This window comes from Toxorhynchites rutilus, chromosome 1 (genome assembly GCF_029784135.1).
Source record: "Toxorhynchites rutilus septentrionalis strain SRP chromosome 1, ASM2978413v1, whole genome shotgun sequence".
NCBI classification, from domain to species: Eukaryota; Metazoa; Arthropoda; class Insecta; order Diptera; family Culicidae; genus Toxorhynchites; species Toxorhynchites rutilus.
In genome coordinates this window covers 14890675-14912037 of record NC_073744.1, presented here as the reverse complement: position 1 = coordinate 14912037, position 21363 = coordinate 14890675, and the positions used below count along the sequence as shown (strand labels likewise).

Genomic DNA, 21363 nt, shown 5'->3' with positions numbered 1-21363 from the left:
GAAACGATCCCTAATAACAGCTTACCTTATACTGACTATCGATATACTCGATGTGATTTACGATCCCACCGATGGCATCAATTTTAATGTTAGTCTCACCACTGTCGATCGCCTCGACCAGTGCATCGTGAATGAAGATGTACTGTTCCTCCGTTTGGACCAGATAGTTCCGCTGGGCTCGGATGAATCTGAGGAAGCCGAAAACATTCAGCATTCCCTTGGACTCAATCTGCTTCAGCATTGCGTCCAGCACTATATACGTTCCGGTTCGACCAACACCAGCGCTACAGTGCACCACGATGGGTCCCGCATCCGGTGGGTTGGCGGCTGTCGATTTCTTGACAAAGTTAATCACCGGCAGCGGATGATCCGGAGTGCCATGGTCGGGCCAATTAGTGTAGTGATACTGGTAAACAAGCTTCTCCGTTTGGGAAGCCTTCTTTTTCTTGAGCTTCGTGTGCTTGATCTGCAACGTTCGTACCGTGTACGTGGCCATCACGTCCTCCCGCACCAAGCGAACCTGTATCACACCGTACATTTCCGCTCCATCCTTTGGCCAGTACATATCGCACTTTCGCCGACCTCGCTCGACCAGATTCGTGATCATTACAATTATGGCAACCCGTTGCTCCCAGATCATCCTCCAGAAGCAGTCGAACGTTCCCGGCAATGGTCCTTGCGTCCCGATGAAGGCTCTCGACTTTTGATAGCCGTCAATGAAGTTGGCGTTTATGTAATCTAAATGTTTCTTCTGGCCGGGTGTCTGTCGCAGATGAACTCTGCTGTGATCATCTGTGCAAAGAATAGAATTTTTCAGGGTGAAAACATCTGAGTTGAAAACAAACAATTGAAGGGAACCTACATGCTATAACGTTAAGGTAACGATTTTTGCCTTTGTTGTCGGGATGCTGCGAGTGCTCCGATGAGTACTCGTCGTTCAGCGCCTCACCCTGAATCGCTTCGTACTCCTTGCTGAAGCCTATGTCGCCGTCTACGTGCAGAGAAGCGACATGTTTCGCGAACTCTGACACCGCGATCGATCCACGAACCTCGCCGGCCACCTCGCAGGGGGCTTCCCAATCAACGACACCGGCACTGTTGCCTTGACAGGTTGGAGGATCGTCCAGATAGTAGTAAGCTGCGTGGAAGCATTTTCTGAAAGGTAAATAAACGATGATGTTACTGTAAATTGTGTGCTTCGAGCGGACTTCGGAAAAGAATCAACCACAAGTATTCACACCATTGGCTCTGGTTCCTGAAAAGTGTTGCCCCCAAATGACTCGACTCTGTTTGCTTACCTGAACCAGTGTTTCAACATAGTCTCGTCTCAACAGATAAACGCGAAATTTGTGCGTGACTTTCCTCCTCCACCAATGACGACGACTCGACCGTATATTAATTGCTATCAAACAAGCGAGCGCGATAGGTGCGAAATTTCCGCTAAAACTGCGCCACTAAAATATGTACACCACTCTTCAGAACCTTTTTGCGCTGACTGCACATCAAACCGGTTGTTGTCGTGGGGAGCAAAGATGTGCGGCCCAATATCACACACCAGTTGCTGCAGGCGCGGATTCGAGTGTTGGTGGCATCTGCTGAGCAGTCGAAAATAAGCCCAAACTACGAGTGGGACACAAGCAAGAGGAAGCCACCTCTTATCACGTCTTATCACAGGATACAATGGAGAATTGCGCGATACTTTGAAACTGCTGACGAAAACGGCGAAAGAGGAGTGGCATCTGGTTGAGCAGAGCAAATCGATTGACCCAGCGAGCGATGTGCTTAAGTGTGTTTAAGGTTGCCAATGATAATTGCCTACTGGAGGTCAATATCGAAGCAGGAGTTTGCGTTTATGGCGCAACGCCACAGCGAAGCCCAAATATTTTCACAAATCACATTCAAACTTTGAAACAAAGTCGCCTTCCCTTATCTCGGCACACCTTTCCACATACACACACGTTAACGCGAAGATACGAGCAAAACAAAACTAAATTAAAAGAAAAATTTTCGCGCTGTGCAGCAGCAGCAGCAGCGCACCTCAGTCAGCTGGATGATGGTGGACCTGACACTGGAGCTTACCTGTGCGCGAGTGCTAACCAACACGCGCCAGAGTTGTGAGATGTACCGTAAAACGGCACGAGTGACCGTGTGTGTTAGTGTAACACACCTATGCTGCTGCTACTGCTGCTACTAGTTGCATATTCTGTGCTTCGGAAGGGTGTGCGATCGATGCTGTATTTCTTGCTCTCAATCTTTTCTTGCGAAATGGAATTAAATCAGCGCTTGTTGCATTCGCGATGATGCAGATGAATGCGCGAGAGAGAAAGACTTTGTGGCACACACGGTGACCGAGGGGTTGTGCGATTTGTGCTAATATTTTGCATAGGGTATTTTATCGTGCAGTTCAATACTTCGAGGGAAGTCCCATATGAAAAATTTTTTTTTTCATGTTTTCAGTTTTAGAATACCCGCATTTTTTCCGAAATTTTCCGTGATAAAAAACTGGACGATGCGTTTCTCTGCAACAAATTTTGGGTTGGATGTAGCGTTCAGGATATACGGACCAAACCTCTACTTACTCAGAATTCAAAAAGTTTCATTTATTAGAATAACTGATCAGAACCTCATTAATCACATCCAAACATATTTCGAGCATGTCTCGGGTACCCTTTTTTGATTAGTTTCTGAGTTAAACCAAAAATCCATAATGCGACTCTTCTTGGCAATCGAAATTCTACAATTAATTCAATGTAAGTCAAATTAAGTAATTAAGTTACTTAGATCAAATCTCTTCCACATGCCTGAACAATCAGAATAAACCAAAATTAAGCATTCATGTTTTGAAAGCTTCAGAGTCATTTTGTGATTCAGTAAGACACCGTCGTTGGGAGTGAGAATGGGTCAAAAAAGGATGTTTTCTCATTTTTGTTGAATAACTCTCGTAAATCAGAGTGGAACACACCTCTGGTTATGTAGATATGTTCTATAATAATGATCATAACGAGTTTTCAAGAAATTTTTGAAAAGTATTAAGTTTTCACTGAACGACGAATTAATGAAAGTTCACCCAATCTCACCCCTTAGAAGGGGTGACAATGGGTCAAAGCAATATATATTGTTTTTTTTAAGAATTATGTTCAGAAATCAATTGGAAGTGTTTTGAATGATTATTTGAGTTACGAAAGCAGTGTCAATCCACCTAGAAGTGCGATAGAAATGATCATATTTGAAAATTTCTCTTAATTCTCCCGTTGACAATGTCTTCTGCTGGTTCCTGGAAGGATATCAAACTTCCGAATCGAATTGAGGAATTCCTCGATTCCTCTGTTATCAATTCTTTTTGGTGTACTTGGAACATGTGAGATGCTCTTTAGTAGCGGCTTCACAGTACATATTCGGATAAATGCTACATTTTTTGAATCCCGAAATCCAGTTGCTCCTTTAATTGTCTTTAAGACTTTCAATTAGCGGCTTCAGCAATTCTGGAAAATGTGGCTTCCGCAAAGTTGTCGCTAAATGAACGTTTTTCTCCTTATGCGTGCGAAAAATTTGCCTCCAATTCCTCTTCATATGTCCGAAAAAAGCCACGTCTAGGGGCGGTGTAATAACGATTGCTACTAATTGTGAGTGCAATGTTCTGGAAAAAAGGTAATGAAGATGGTCGAATTTCGAGCGACATAGCATGCGCTGCCATAACTATTTCGCAAATAGTGACGTCAGTCGTTGTGTTTATCTTTGATTGCCCACCGCATCCATGTGAAAATGCTATTTTCAAAAAGTAAATTATCAATGAAAAACGTACATTTTTGTAGAGCTCCAGTTGAATATGAGACTAATGTGATAGCGTGGAGTGAATATTTGTGAAATCACATCGAATAAGACGGATAAAAGTGATATTTCCATGTGCCATTTTCACTCTCCCACGTTCATGGAAACAAACGAAGTTTCATTATTTTACCGTTATGAAGTTGATGTTTCGCAGGCTCTCAGTGTCGGTGTGTATGTTGTGAGATAATTATCGCCAATTTATCAAAACTTCACCGTAAATGTTACTGCTTTCGAGAACTAAGCATATGACTGCTTTCTGGACCTTTCTACCACATGAATAATCGAAATAAGCCACGACATAATTGTCATCTGTTAAAAAACAACCAGTTGGATGATTTCATGAGAATTTTGGCTCAAATTATCATGCAACCGTGAGTACTTTCAACAATGTTTTGTTTCTTCCATTACATTCCATATAGAATGCAAATAATTTTGCTCGCCAATACAGATACACTTCGCCTACTGCTCCACTTCTATATGTACCTCATTGTTGTGAGTGTATTGGTGTATTTTTGCATGTATATTGCAATGTATTGTATGTGCTCAATTTTATGCTTGACCCATTCTCACCCCCACTCAGCGTAAATAAAAATGTTGAAATTCCCATGTCTAAACATTTTTGATGATATATTTAAGGTTGTATTAGTTCTGTACAATGCTAAGCATGAGATTTTTCTGAGGAGCTATTAGATGGGTATTTACATATCAAGATTAAATGAATTATTAGACAATAACTATTTGTTCTACAGATAAGTATTGACAAATTTCATGCCAACTCGACTGGCCGTTGGCAGCACCTTCTCAGATAGCAGTGAAACGTGTAAAGACATGAGATTTTTAAGCAACTTTGCATACTTAATACATTCGAAAAAGAATTAGACTACTTTTCGAAAAAGGCCAAACAAATTTTCTCGATTTTTTACTAACATTTATAACCCGAAACCTATAATACCTACAAAATTTTGGTCAAAGGATGAAATGTAGGAAATACATTTTCATAAAAAAATACCAATCAATTTTTTTAAAATTTTGCTGAAAAAAATATTATTTTAAAAATTTTAATTTTTCTCAAAAACATATTTTCTTTGAATTCTCAAAAAAAATATCAATAGCCCTCATAATTTCCAACAAGCTGTTCATACATCGGAAGATGGGCACTTTTATAGGGAAATTGTTGTTCTAACAACCATTTTTTCATGTTCTCTTTGATGAAATTACAATTAATTCTAATTTTGTTTAAAGACAATATAGCGATATAGTGTATTCAATAAAGTTCAAATCTTATTAAAATACGAACTTTTGTCGAAGACGTCAACTTTCAATTTTTTATCGTTTCTGGAATATAAGGCATTTTTGTATGAAGACTCCTGAAAAAATAAAGTTTTACTCAGAACATTTTTTGTATGTAAATTCTCGCGTATGACATGTTTTCGACATGTTTCTAAATAGAAAAAACTTAGCAGAGCACGGGAATCGCGATGATTTATACATAAAAATGTAATGAATTAAACATTAATAGTAATTTCTCAAAGAAAAACATGAAAAAGTTGTGGTTAGTAAAACTTTTTCCCTTTAAAAGTGCTCATCGTCCGATGTATGGGTGACCAGATTGTATAAGCGATTCATATCTATTTTTTTCATAATTTTAATAAAATATGTTTTCGAGAAAAATGACTTTTAATTTTCTAAATATTCTTTGAATCTTTGAAGTCAAAATGACTTGCTTGGGCAATCTGTTAAAGTGTTGAAGTGATAACCCGTGCTTAATTATTTCATTAAGGAGGGACCCCTCTCCGGAAGGTCGGAAAATAATGAATTTTCGTGATTTTCTTTCGGATGTTAGGGACAAAGTGAAGTGTTTGGGTATTTTGGTTATTGTTTAAGGTATATTTGAAGATGTATTTTCCATTTATTGAGTGCACGAATAATGATTATGTAACGCTTTAGATAATCCATTTTTACATGTTGTTAAAACATTTCAGCCAAATCGGTTGAGTAGATCCTGACATATCGATACCACCAGTTGACAAAACATGGTTTCGAGAACAACGCTTTCAAGAATTCGTACAGCAATAACTATATCGCTTGAGGTGACCTCATACTTTTGGCTTTAACTTTCCAACGAAATCAAATATCGAAAAATCATTTTGGGACAACATTTCTGAGGGCGTGAGCTTCCTAAAAATGCAAAAAACAAGAGCTCGTTTTCTTAAATTTTCCAGGGAACCCCCTAACTATCGCAAATAAAATTACACAGGGAACCTGTCTTGTTAAAATAACACTGGATAAAGTTGCTTAGCAGGAAGAGACGAGATGAATAAAATAACACGAAGTAGCACTTTTTTAATGACTCTGAATCTGGCTCCTTTTTCTTTTGCTTAAAAAGGCGTCCCATTTTTACTCCAGAGCCTTAATTTATTTAAAGGACTTGTTTCGAACCGTATATTGGATCTACATTTCAATTATCAACTTTTTTGTTCGAAGATATGAATGTTTCTATTGGATGCCATAATAAAGCCATAAGAGATGAGAATATGAATTAATCGTATTATGTTTATGAGGCGTTACTACAAATCCAGTTCAACTTTCAACACTTTTTGAGTATTTTTTTGAGCTTATCCATCAATGCTGAATCTCTCTGGGCGTCAACCAGCATCTTCATTTTTTTTATCCTCAAGTTCATTCACTTCAAATTGGTCGGTGTGAAGTCACAGGGGATCAAGTCGCCAAATAAAAAAAAATCGAGTTATCGATTGCGTCAGAATAAGCATTTCGAAAGCCTCATTTATCAGATTTGGAAAATCATGCATCCAGCAGGAGTAACGGATCGAAATTGTTTTGAATAATCAACGAAAACCCCTCATAGTCTGCAGTCAGAGCGGTGATGGTGAATGTAATAAAGTCACGCATTGTTGAAAACGAGGAGATGGAAGATTACTCTATATAATGTGCAGACAGAGTGAACAGTGTGTCAATCAGTTGTAGGGGAACCGCGGGTAAGACGGACAGTGGGGGTATAATGGACAGGTGGTTGGTTTGTATAGTTGCATTATGAATTTCAAATTTCTGTTGATGGGAACCCCTTCTACATGCTATTCTAGAATATTGAAACCATCCAATGACAATGAATTCTGATCAAAAGTGAAATAGGGAAACAAAAACCGAAAACCAAACATAATTCCGCGTGTGGATGTAATTTTTGCGGCTTCGATATTAAGCATTTTGAGTGGTTTAATTGCAAAATTTAATTCGATGATGGTTATATTTCGGTTTGTATGTTGACAGAGAAGCGATATTAGGTATGTACGGAAAAGTAAATTCATTCGTAAGTGGTACTCTTAAATTATTGAAATAGTTGCACTGATGGGGTTCAAATGGACAGTCACATCCATAATCACATCCAATGCATGATGGAAAGTGAAGGGAAGAATAGTGAACTCTTTTTTATATTGCTCTCTTTGTTCTATTTCAGTACCTGGATACACAAACAATGAGAGAGAGCGAAATTATTTCTCTGGCGAGCGATAAACTTCTACGCTCCGTATATTCTTGACCTGTCCATATTCCTACATGTCCATTATACCCGCACCGATAAAAATGTTCTCCTCTTCGGCTTGTTTTAATTTCCGTTAAAAAACAACACATTTTTATAAAACATTTGGCCAATTATTGTGAAAACCAGTATATTGAACTGTAAGAAACTGCTTTTAAGTTTTGGAAAAAATGAGTTTCCAAAGATACAATTGAAGTTCTTCTTAACATGTCCGTCTTACCCCCATTTCCCCTATATTGAATTTTAACATCTTCCCAGCCTCAAATTCAAACCAACAAAACTTTTTCTTGTAGTTAGCATCTTGTTGAAATGTGCTTGAACCCGTTAGCGTAGAATGTACACATTTTGATTATGTTAAAAAATGAACTTGGTTCACTCTGACTGAACGGATCAGTGAGAAATACTGGTCCTCAGTGTGAGTGATCGCAAAATATGCTATTTCAGAGTGCGGTTTAGACTGTAGCGATGACAATGAATTCGAATTTGACGATTCTATTCAGGAATACTGCCCTGAAATGATTGGAAATGGTAAATATGTGCTTCATAATGTAAGCCGTGCAATAATGTTTGCATTTTGCAAAAAACCCGAGATTTTTAACCCTTTCACTACGGCAGAGTGCTCCGGCGATTCATCAATGCCAAAACTGTTGAATCATCAACGCGCCGCTGTTTTTTTGGTCGACGGTTAGCACACGCGGCACCCATCGCGCGGATAGCTTTTTCATGTCCAGAATGTCGTGCAAAATGATACAGATTCTTTGATCCATCCTTGCAATAGGCAAAAATCGAAGATGAACCAAAACACGTATAAGAAAAGTGCCTAGTGCCATTGTTTTTTTCGCAGCGTCTTTGTTCTCTTTGTGGATGTCGGCGATCGATACACGCCGACCTTACGACGCGAGTTGGGTTGCCGGTCAGTATTCGACGCTCTGCTGAACAGACCGTCCAAGACTTAACCAGAAGTTAGACAATGAAAATCCCGCGTAACGAGAACTCCAATGATAACTTCCATGCAAGGGAGAGGTTTGGTTAGAACCGTCCTGCAGTACAGGCCAATTCTAATTCCAAGTTTGTTTGTAAGTTTCTATGTTCCACTTGCAGCACAAGTGAAACAGAGTAACTCAGGATTTGTAGCGAAGTGAAAGATGCAACTTAGTAAACTTCCTCACGCCGGAGGAAAACCTTTTTCAGATGTAGAGGACCTGAACGTACTACTTGAATATTCTTTGGATACTTTATTGATACTGATTATTTACATGCTTTGTGGGTTCTTAAATACTAAGATAATGGATTGTCAGCAATTTTGATGCCCCTTGCTTCCCAGTGTGAAAGGAGTTACAATTTCATTCAATAATATTTTGCCACCCGGGAAGCAAAGGGCGTTCAAATTCGGTATCCCTTTCGAATCGGGAATATGTGTCCATGCTATACTTTTTATACAGTATGTTCTCTTCCAGTCGCTGGTTAGGTTAAACCGCGACGAAATCTAATTGCTGATCCTAGCACAACTGACCTATATCCATACTCGCGAACGCGTGCGCGTAATGAATCAGCTCTTTGTAATCTGATCCCCCGCTCGGTCAGTGGCACGGCAGCGCGCTCATATTGTCGCTTTACAGCTGGTGGAAGGAAAATTGAACGAACGCTAACAGCTGATTTCAGCTAGCGGCGACAGTGGATTTTGGAAAATTTTCGATTTTTCGTGAAATGGATAATCGGAAAGGAATAATTGTTAAGCATTGTCATTTCTCCACGGCCAACAAAAAAAATAACAGCATTAGCTTTCGTTTGAAAGAAAAAGTCTGCCGGTAATAGGGTAAGACTACATGGAATAAGAAAGTTTATATCTCACCATAAGTGGATTAGTTCAGTTTTATACTTAGAGACTTTCATTCCCCTGAGCTTGGTCGTCCAGGAATGAAAAACTAATGCATTTTTTAATGCCACATATTAGCTAATTGAAGTGACTCTTAGTTCGCAGTATGTTTGTACTTGCAACAAAAAGTGCGGGTTTCGACCAATGTTCGATTTTTCGAACAGTCATTTACCGGAAAATGAGAAATGCGGGAAAATAGTTCTTGAACATTGGGATTTCTTTAGCGTCAATAATCAAAATTACGCCAGTGGCTTCCCAAAAAAAATAATAATAAAAAAAATGGTCGTTAATGGGTTGATTATGTATACAGACAAACCTTTTTTTGTGCGGGGGATAGAGATCGCAACAAAAAAGTCGCATAAAAAAATCGTGCAAAACTTCACCAGCAGCTTTAAAAAATCGTGTTCGGTGCACATTTTGAAAAAAACTTTTTTGTGCGTTAGATAGGGACCGCATAAAAAAAGTTCCCTTCAAGAAAATAACTCAAATCCACGCCATTCACCGTTCAATTTCCTTTTGTTTCCCTGCTTTGCGATGGGACACCTTGCCTTTTCGGTTGCGCGTGGCTGTTTTATGCTTTTAGTTGCATGTCGAAACGTATTGCTGTTAGAAATCATGTCATGCAAAAAATTAGAAAAACTTTTTTCTAAGCATTTGATAAGAGTAGGGGAATGATTGCAGAAGTGGATGATTGAGACGCAAATATGCTTTTTTCGCACTGAAATGCATATAAACCACCGAAAAAAAAACTAAATGGACGATAACTTCGTCAAATATGCTTCTTTTTATACACCGCACAAAAAAAATCGCATAAAAAAACCGCACGAAAACAGGTTTTACTGTATGCTTCTTTTCATACACCGCACAAAAAAAATCGCAGAAAAAAAAACCGCACAAAAACAGGTTTTACTGTATATGTTTCAGGTTTTACTGTATATATTTCCTTCCTAAGTTAATTTTGATATAGATAATTGAATTGAAAGCGAAATTGAATGCAATAGGTTCATTGTCTTAAGTTAACAATGCGGTCGTGTCTTGGATACCACCCTCCTATTTTTTTTCATAAAAAAAATGGAAAATTTGATTTCTCATATGGTTGAGGCGTTTTTCCGAAATTCAGCTTCAAATAAAACTTGACTATTCCGTATTAAATGTGTTTCATGTGATGGAAACACATTTCATGCAAGTGTTTGAGAAAATCCTGAACTAAAAAAATGTCTTTATCTTAAAATATAATATTGATGAATAACAAAGCGGGAAAATATGAGAAAAGATGTTTCTCTTTGCCAGATCGGAAACTTTTCACCCCATCCTTGAAGATCTGTTATGCACAACAATTGATTTTTTGTTATTTGCTTTGGGATTCTTTGCGTTCCGTGAGTGAGAGTTGATAATTTTACTTCAAACTTCTCAATATCTACTGCCTCAACCGTTATTTCTGGCTTCGATTGGTCGACCCCTAGTGCGCGAAACACGCGCATTTTCGCAGCGTAGCCTAAAATGTGCTGCTTTGCACATCAGCTCTACTCATCAACAGTGCACCGCACATCGATTCGAGAAACGCCAGCTAATAGATTTGTGTTGTGGCTGAAAATGGAAACTATCAAATGAAAATCGAACGTTGTATCGCCGCGATTCAGCTACGAAGCTGCGCTTACACACAGCAATTTCCCTATTGCCCTCATAAGGAATCATATTTTCATAACATCACAAAAAAACCATCCCACCAACCCAGCTAATGTTCAATAACTATTTGCTTTTCAAAAGTTACGTTCGACTGAGCAAATCTTGAAATGCATCAAAACGCGCGAATAGTTTGCCTTCCCCCCGACTACCCGCTTATCTCTCTTCGGAGTCTAGATCTAGGCAACGAAAGCGAGATGAAATTCCGTGTGCGTACTGCGGCGTATAATTAGCAATTACGAGTTTAATATCTCCACTATGGGGCGCAAATACGGGCGTGTTTCACTGGCCCTGTGCAAGCCCCCCTTCCAGCAGCTCTAGCAGCCCTACCCAAGTCGGTATGAAGTTGTTTTCGCTCGCGCGTCTCCTAGTGAACGTTTATAATTAGATCCGCTCACAAAACTAGCGCGCGAATTTTTAGAGATTTATGAATTCAGCGACAAGACACTGATTTTTTTATTTTTTTGCTTTCGACTTACTTCCATAGCAGAAACGCCAGCACTACCAGCAGCAGTCCGAAGCAGCTGAACACGATCCCGGCCAGCATGGCGAGATTGTAATCGTCGTACGATTGTCGCTGCGACGGAGGTGGGATTTTCTCACAGTTTGGTTGCAGGGAGATCTGTGGCGATGATTGAGGAAGAGATATTTTTCAAAATACAACCGGGGGAAGCCTGAGTGGGATTTTTTTTACCTTTCTGGGCTCCGAATAGGACCCGAGAATAATCTGCTTCGGATTGATAACGCTGGTGGAAGCCGCGCGCACCTTCACCTCGAATACCATGTTTGTGGTGAGATTCGGAATGATCATCTGCAAACCAAAAAGAAACACAATGAATATAGTTCCAGCCAAATGGTAGCCGTCAAAGTGTGAACCCACGGAAGTTTCTACGATGGAAGCATTCGCGGTGATGCGTATCTCTCGAAAATCAGCATACACCACATTCCGGTAGCTAATGATGTAGTAATCGATGGTGTTGTAAAAAGTTTGGGGTATTCTCCAGCCAAAAAAGAGTGCATCCTGTGAGTGACAGGTGAGGTTTACCACCTTGGGGGCGCTGGGACCGCTGATATCCGTTCGCTGGGATACCTCGGATGGAGCACCGTCGCATTTCTTGGTGAAGGCGGCGACGATGATCTTGTAGTCGGTGTATGGTTCTGTGGATGGAAAAGTGGAACATAAATTTCATCTCTCCTCTAGCAGAATAATCAGTACTCACTCAGGTTCGACAGCGTGTAGGTGTAGACCGAATCGATCCCAGCGCTCGCCTTCAGGATTGGCAGATGCAGCAGAGTCTGATTCTGGTGTACATAATACACCCGATAGCCATGAATCGCCCCGTTTCGTTTTCCCGGCTCCCGCCACGTTATTTTGATTGTGGTTGACGTTACCTCGAGGACGCTCAGATTCAACGGTTTGCTGGGAGCTGTCGAGAATCAAAACAAACGTCGGTAAGTTACGTGACCTGGATTCAAGTTCGTGATCTTATTTGGCACAAGCGCTATACATATCATTCGTAATAACAAATCCAAACTTCAAATTAAGCTCAAATTACCATTGTTATCATCCGCCGAAAACGTTGGAAAGCCGTGGGTGTTAGTCGTCGTTTCACACTTACTCTCCGCATCTTCGGAGGCAACCTTTGGAATGTTGTTACTATCCTGGTTCGATGGAACAGCCGCATCGGCCAGAGGAAGGGCCCGGTAGAGTAGGTTCTCTTCGGAATCACTGCCTACCTCACCAACTAGAGGGGATGGCACCTCTGTGGAAGCTTCCACTGTGACTGGCATAGCTTTGAGCGGCAGAACCCGAGGTTCGTCCAGCTCGTCGTACGGAATTTCCGGCTGCGATGGCCCGAGCGAATCGGAGCCATTGCTGGCAGGGTTTGTGGTCAAATTAACTGTTGGTAGTGCACTCGCGTGGGCACTACGATTTGCGACCACCGCAAGCACCTGCACCAGGGCCAACCACGTGTTCGTGGTCAGCAGGTGAATTTTCATTGTCTCGCGCACCTCACCGGCGGGATGTTGTGTTTGGGTTTTTGTTTTCCGCTCTTATTTCACCCTCCTCCTCTCCCCGGCGGCGACGGCAAATAATTTTCACACTGATTAACACCACACCTTACGGTTAATTAACTTCTTCGTTAAGCAGCTGTTTTCCGTTTTTGTTCACTTCGTTCACATCGTTGAACACATAGTTTTAGTATCTTTTCGAGGAATCATTTTTGCGCTTCCGAACTGTTCCGAGCTATTGTTTCGCTTGTTGGTTTGTGATTCTAATTTGCAGAAATTAACAGTAATGCAGCGTTCAGATATATGCCAGTGAATCATCGAATCAATGGCAATCAATGATCTAGAAGAACAACCCCCAAGTACAAACTTACTTTAAATATTTTACTGTATGAGGTCTACAGTTTTGAGCAACTATTCGAAGAAAAAAAAAGTTCCAATAACGACTCCGAGACATATGAATATTTCTGTCATAAAAATTTACTGTCTTGCAGATGAATTTATTTCCCGTTTTTGTAACAATAACGGTAACAAATTGGGAACAAGATCAATCACCCATTTTCGAACAAACCTGTAATATATAATTTCATCCATACTTTGCTTGAAAGGAATGATCAAATCCATTTTTGTTAGATTTCCGATCCAAGCACTTCCCGAGGTTTCGAAAATCCTTACTCCTAATAATCAGAGAAAGTTGAATCATTTGAAAGCAATAGTTAAACGAAAAGACAGAAAAACAAGACAGGTTTCCTCTGACTTGATTTGAAATCATCTTTTCAGACGGTTTGTTTCAATAAAAGAGGATTTAGGGTAACTCGCCAGATGTTGAACACTTAGGAAAGTATCACACTATGAACACCATAAAATGTATGTGATTAATTAAAAAACAAAAATAATGTTAGCGTCAATTGCAATGTCCCTTGAAAAGCCACGGTTTTGAACCCTTGCAGCCGAAACCATGTTAACTAGTGGGAATTCTACAAGTTGTTCCAGTGGACCGATTTCAACCACTCTTTTTTTACGTAGTCTTAGATATATTTCCGTTCCGGAGGTAGAACTCCCACCAGTTTGCAAAACATGGTTTAGAGAAAAACTGGACCATAAAACCACTTGCATTGTTCAAGAAGACATATTTTTTCAATGGTGTTATGGCATGTTGAACACTTATCCATCTATTCAACCAAATGTTGAACGATCCTCGCTAGATGTTGAACAGTTGAACTGGCCGAGACTGATTTGTCGGCCGATTATTTGGTCGGTTTCTTAATCAGTACGGAGAGGCATGCATGTGCGCACATTACGTCGATTCAGTTGGGTCGGTTTTTGCACCAGAAGGCCGACCCAACCAAACTCTTGGTTGACAGAAAGTCTGTAGTATGCGGGGGCTCTTAGTTTCTCATCTCAACATCATTCGTTCGTGAGACCAAGGCGCTTAGAAGTATATCCTAAGGTGGGCCAAAACGTCAAAACCACTCTGTAGCTATCTTGAAAGCATACAGTGTTTTGTTTGCAAACAAAACATAATGCGCTTGTGCGAAACCTCGCTTTTCTCTTTCACGCTTTAGGTAAATCATTCTCCTTCTGCTTTCTTCTGTTTATATATACCGCTCCCGTAACCAACTTAGTGACAAAACTGCCTCACTTAGTACCATATCGAGATGAAGAATAGAAGGTGGGAAGATTCACTGGTTTTGGTTTGATTGTATTAGTAGCCAGAAAGATTGAATTGAATTGAATGGCGTTAACGTTCCCATGGAACTTTTGCCGTCTCAACGTATGCATTAACTAGCGTCATTTATTTATACTTAGTTGAGATTTCTTAAGCCAAATAACACGCCTTGAATGTATTCCGAGGGGCAAGCTCTAGAATACGCGCGACCACAGTGCAGTCGAAGGAAATTTCTTTGACGAAAAATCCCCCGGCCAGAACGGGAATCGAACCCGAACACCCGGCATGATAATGTGAGACGCTAACCACTCGGCCACGGGTGCACCAGCCAGAAAGATAGGAAGTTCATATACCAGGCATACCAGTCAGTTACTCAAATGGTACAAAATTGAATGTGTAAACGAATAACGTTGAAAAAGGAAATACAGAAACCAATTACATATTTCCAAAAAATAAAAACAGAACATGTCACGAACTAAAATGTTTAATTTTTTTTTCTTTGATTTCTTCTTACATAGGAAAAAGTATTCTAATGTCTACTATGTTTGGATTTTAGAGCAACTTCACGGAAGTTAATCACTTGTCAGCAATTGTAATTACTTTTTTCACAATTAGAACACTTCATTCATCTGAAACTAAGACGCAAGCGGAAAACTTTTCGTCTCAATCTAGATCATACGGAGTTAATTAAATTTATTTTTCAAGTTCATTTTACATGAAAAAATGGGTGGGCTATATCTATGATATAACCGTAAGGTTGACGTGGGACCTTAGCTTAGCAATTATTTGTTTGTATTGATTAAATTCTTGTTTGAATGAAACAATTTCCGAATTCAATTGAATTCAATATATTTACTTTGTGAATAAAAAATTTGAACAAATGCCATGTAAGGGCAATTCATGCATTGTGATAGATTATGTTCTTACAAGTAAATTTAATGACAGTTCTTTTACGTTTGGTATGATGCCTAGGACAAAATTTGTGAACGGAAGAATTATCGAACGATTATTTTATTTTGTGTTTCCCTCTGAAGTTTGCATCTCTCAAGTGTACGTACTTCTCGAACCGAATTTGCTTGAAACTTGAAGGTTCATTCGCATCTAGCGTCTGCACGGTTTTTCCAGGTTCCTAAATTTAGAAGATCTTGTTAGGGAATATATTCTAGTCTACCCGAAGGCAAGTACAAAAGTACTCGCAGTTTGCATTCATTTGCAAAGCCCATTTCTTGAAGTCTGTGCTGGGGAAACATATTTCAGCGGGAACAAAAATTCCCCCGACTTGCATGAATTCGCAATGCCGATTTCCCCATACACCTTGGTTCTGAAGTCTGTGTTGGGGAAACCCATTTCAGTCGGAACAAAAATACCCCCGACTTGCATGAATTTGCAATGCCGATTTCCTCCAGGCACCTTGGTTTAGAAATCTCTGTTAGGGAACACATTCCGGTGGGAACAAATGCTCCCCCTACTTCCATGTATTTGCAATGCCGATTTCCCCGAAGCTGCTTGGTTTTGATGGCTGTGTTGGGGAAACCGTGAATCGGGCCAATCAAAACGAGGCTGTTGGGGCGTTTAGATAACGCTTAACATTTTACAGTTATTCAATAGTTTATCTAATGAAAAACAACATTTTATTAATTGCGATTGAAATATTCCCTATCAATTGATGCAAATATCCTTCCGATCCAGTAAGAAATGTTCGAGTTATAAGTATTCGAAATCTTTCATTTTTTCCTGCATGTTCTATGTTTAGGTTTTCATTCACCCCCCATATATTCCGGTTAGAAGTAGTCCCACGTCAAAAAATTTTCAACTTTTCTCCCATGCACTGCCAAATGTTTCTCCGTCAAAGGAACAAAAGATTCTGTGACTCTGACTTTGCTCATCGAAGTTTTTTGTCGACGTAACGAGAAGAAAAATTTAATTGAAATTAGGTTTAGAACACATCAATAATACTGAAATTTCAGGCTCTGCTAAAATGTCAGTTGGGCCCATATAATTTTGAACGCTAGCATTGAAAAAAAAACTAGTTCGTTCATATCATCTGCTTATTTTAACTTTTAATAACAACACTTTCCCTACGTAAGAAAAGTAACATACATAAACAAATTCTGTGACGTCACAGATTTAAAAATCTTCCCACCATTCATTAATATAATGTAAATAAACAAGGACGAAAGCAGGGATGTGCGTAAAATGAATATCAATTTGCAAGATTTTCCAAGTAATATGTAAGAAGAGAAAAATGAGGTTAGTCGCATATTCAAAATTATAAAAGAGTAAAATTACCATACTCAATTTTACATATATTAAATTGTTTACAAAAGTGGACGGTTCAGTCACATCGGGTTGTTGTCTTCGGTATATATTTTCTTTCGCTCATTTGCACATTAGAAAATAACCAACATTCAATTTCAACGGCAGTTTTATTTACGGTTGCACGTTTTTGAGCAAAAACGTTATATCAGGTTCTTGATAAGTTTCTGGCTCCCCTTCTGATGGAAAAGACGTTTTTAAGGCTATAGGAGTGTTCGACAACTGGAATATGAGATGAAAAAATAGTTTAGACGCTATTATCAGAAGTATTATTCATATACTAATTTAGTGTAACAGGACGCCGGATAATTGAAGAACTGTTAAAACATTTTATCAGGCGTTGTGAAAAAATAGTGGCAGTAAAAAAATCGCTGCTGTTTTTATTATAAAGCTTATTTTGAGATTGCTCTTTCTTAATTTATTTTTTTCTAAATTACAATGATCATCGATTACACAATATTTTTAATCGTATTTTTCAAAAGGAAAGTGTTATGTAAATGTTATCAATTGGCCAACATAACATGTGTAACTTTCAAATTCAGATGTTTTTAAAGATAGTGTTTGGAAAACAACAACCAAAATTAATTTCTAGTTAGAAATCCTCAGTTCAACACTTGGAAAGTGTTCAACAATTAACGAGTTAAAGTTAATCAAGGTAGTATAATTCTATTTAATTGAATCCAACATATTTTGGTTACAGTGCGCCAAACTAAAATACTCAGTTCATGGAATTTCTGCTTCTCAATCCTTTTAATAAAGAACAATAAAGCTATCTGAAACCACTATTTTCTTCAATTTTTCAACCAACCTAATTTACAACTGATATTTTGTGAGGGCGTATTCAAAATCATTGACTTTTTTTGCAAAAAAAAAATCATAACTCTAAACGCAGATGTCTGATTAAAGTATGATGTACATCAAAGTTCTGGATAAATATGAATTATGTATGTGAAATAACATTTCAAATACACCGTTAAAATGTCTTACTTCAAAAATTTAATTTAACATTGAATTTTTTTTATCGCTAACATGTCCCTTTCGATACTTCTAATAAATATTTTTAATAGAAACCCCCTTTAATTCAACAAAGTTTGGCGATATAGTGGTTCTGTGTCGGACCCAACGAAAGAAAGATATGAAATTTTGGAAATTTATGGAAAAAATCAATATTTAGCGGAATTATTACCATTTAAGAAAGCAATATAAAATATGGAATCTACATGCCATTTTACATGAAAAACTATATGTAACATTTTATCCTAACACTAACCATTGTCAAGATATAACCAATTTCATACAATTACATATTACAGACATCTGGATTTCATTTGGCTGTCATTAATCATCCTACGGAATTGTTAAGTTATATGTAATAGCTCGAATGTGCGCTCGTTTGGTCATGGGTAAAATTTTCTACAAATCTTCTCCAGGCCATATTTTAGGAATACATTCAACTCAGTATGAGCTATCACTGACATACGTTCGAATAATTTGGATTGTGAAGATAAAAACATCAATGAATCATTTTAAAATCTGCTAAAAATCCCTTTATCACTGCTTTTCTATTCATGACTAGATTCTTGGATAGCAATTCTTTATACAATTATTCCACATCAAATTTCCCAAATTAAAAATAACAAAGCTTCATTGGAACTCGCATTTTTTTTCGTTGTTGGGTGTGAACCACTGCGTTCATTATTTTGAACTATTGTGGTATTTTGACGTAGGATTACGTCTTTCGGTAAAATTAGAAAATTGAAGGAATATTCGAAACAGTGATTTACCATATGCTCTACATATCGTATTAGTTGCTGTTAGTCTAATTAATATTCGCATTAGGTTGAATAAACACTCAGAAAGTATAAATTATAAAAGAAAATTTCCTTTTTAATTTCAAATATGTTTTCTTTATAATAAAGTAACATGTTTTTACTAATGAGAAAAATTGATAATTGTGTTCGGTATTGATAATTATCTTATGTTACATTGGTGAGTTTATGTTTCTTTATTTCATCCATACATAACACAGGAGGCATCTCGTCCAGGATCACAGAGGGTGGTTTTCATTATATCTCGTTCCACTCCGGTATCCTTTATTTGATACGCACCATCTAACGATTGTTTACCATCCTTCTGCCATCATCACTCGGTAAACACTGGTGGAGTGAACAAACAATACCCAACAACCAAACAAAACGGACCTTTTCAGGGCCACCAAATCATTATCAAAAAGTTGAACGATGAAATTCTTATCAAGATGTTGAAGTCTGCGTCTTGTTAGAGATCCACAATTGCGAAGCAAATGTTCCGAGGTTTCGCTTTCGGCATTAAAAAAGCGACAAATATCATCTTGTACTAAACCTATGTTTTTGAGATGGTATTTACTCGGACAGTGTCCTACTATATTGGATTAAAATATAAAAAATGAAACCCAATATCCTATTTGGTTTAACGTTCAAATAAGAAATTTGAAGAATAGAAAACAAGAAGCACATAACAAATACAAAAAAGACAAAAGTCATCACAATTTGCTGGAATATCAGAATATTTCACAAGAATTAAATTTTACCATCAAATGTGCACACGAAAAGTATAATATAATGGTCGCCTTGCTCAATAAACTCTGTTATAGGAAAGCATTTAATATTTGCATTTGCTAAGACAGCAGTTTTTGGAGAGTCATGCTTGTCATCATAGAATAACTTACATTAACCTGTTTGAATACCAAGTACTCTTCCTGTGTGGTCCCATGACTCTTGAATTAGAGCTAAATTCGTCTTTGATTTCACCGCGAAGAATTTTCTCTTTACCAAAATCCCTGATGACGCCTCTTTGAACTTTATATAGAACCACGAATTTGGAACCACTAGTACCAGAAGACCTCAGATTTTCAAGTCTAGAGATTCCGGGCTTCCGGAACCCGAAAAGTTTTGTTTGTTGGGATTATTCATAAAGGTCGCACGAGTTGCGGGGTAAAGAAAGTACACTGCATCAGAGATCCCCTTAATGCAGTAAGGGCACAAAGTACCGTGGAGGGCGCCCTGTTACTACGCAGGCTTCGTTAGTTGCAAGGTATTTGATTTGATTTGATGATTTCTACGCATCTATCACAGTGAATTCAATGTTATTTTCCATGAGATAAACAATTGAACAGCTGTGAAATATTAAGCGTTATCTAAACGCCCTACCTGCCTCGTTTTGATTGGTTCGATTTACGGTAGTCCCACGTCAACCTTGCAGTTATATCACAGATATAGCCCACTTATTTTTTGTGAAGATTTTTTTAGATCCGGTCTCATGTCACAGGTTGTCTAAAATTATCCTCACATAAAAAAGAACAAATTATTATATATGTAACTTGTTAGAATATTGGATCGATTCTAGTCACAGATGTGTTAGATGATGCGCACAAATCGAAAATCAGAATTCAAAATATAGCTAAGAAAATATTCCGATTAAAGAGACCGACAAAAGTCAGTTCTAATGCCGTCGTACAATTCAATTTGATGACAATTTATTCGTACTTCTCCTTCGGATACGTATACAGTAACATAAATTCGAGGGGTTGTATCCGAGACACGACCGCTTAGAACGTAGGACTACGCAACCTTTTTTTTTTTAATTTGTTGGTTTATCATTTCGGATATTATTTACGAATACGTCGAAATTTCATAAATAACTCTAGTAAAAAGTTCAGGGACACTGAAAAGGTCTAATGGCTTCCGTGGTTTTGTAGAATCATTTCGAGAAGCAACGATTCTTTCTTGTCTTTGCGAGAACAATACACTAATTGGTTATATGTCGCAATTTGTTTCTTTATAACAATGCACGCTTTGCACTGAGTATTTAACGAGAGGCATCTTCCGTGCATCGCCATTCAACAAACATCAAACACGCGTCTATCAGATGCACACAGTTGCAGCGATAAAAATGAAAAATCGAGAGAATGACCGTTTATGAAAAATCGATTCTCGACTCTCAACTCAACTCAACTAGAAGTATCGAAGGTGTGCTATTTCACAAGTACAGGAAATGAACAAGTTCTAAGTTTCGCGCAACGAAAACAAGCAACACACACAAAGCCAAACACTGATGGCTAGAAGCGATCTGTAATTATTTGCACTCTTCTCTTTTTTCGCCTGCTGTGCCATGGCTCGGATGGTTGTGTTAATTGCAATGTCGGATGCACTTCAAGTGAAATATTCGTTAGCGTTCACAGTTCGAGGGAAACCTAAAACACAAAACGAGCAGAATATGCGACCTTTGCTGTGCCGGGCACAGAAAGATTCTGAGAATTTTCCTCAGAGGAGATGCAATACTTATACGCTAGCTTACTTACTATGCAAGGGTGGAGTTTACTTCGCAAATATTCTCTTCGTTGTTTCTATTTTAACGGTTGCATAAATTGCCCGTTATTGACAGGGAAAG

At 38.4% G+C, this 21363-nt stretch overlaps 1 protein-coding gene across 1 annotated transcript in view; it reads right to left on the bottom strand.

Moving 5' to 3' along the window:
- The window catches only part of LOC129763235 (tyrosine-protein phosphatase 99A), a 279440-nt gene that overhangs the window by 13099 nt on the left and 244978 nt on the right, over nucleotides 1-21363 (bottom strand). Inside the window, exons 9-14 of the mRNA XM_055762109.1 lie at nucleotides 12161-12367; nucleotides 11821-12098; nucleotides 11635-11751; nucleotides 11420-11562; nucleotides 863-1155; nucleotides 26-792 (exon numbers count right to left, since the gene is read on the bottom strand). Of these exons, the coding sequence (XP_055618084.1) occupies nucleotides 26-792; nucleotides 863-1155; nucleotides 11420-11562; nucleotides 11635-11751; nucleotides 11821-12098; nucleotides 12161-12367 (1805 nt within the window). The remainder of the gene's footprint in view (nucleotides 1-25; nucleotides 793-862; nucleotides 1156-11419; nucleotides 11563-11634; nucleotides 11752-11820; nucleotides 12099-12160; nucleotides 12368-21363) is intronic.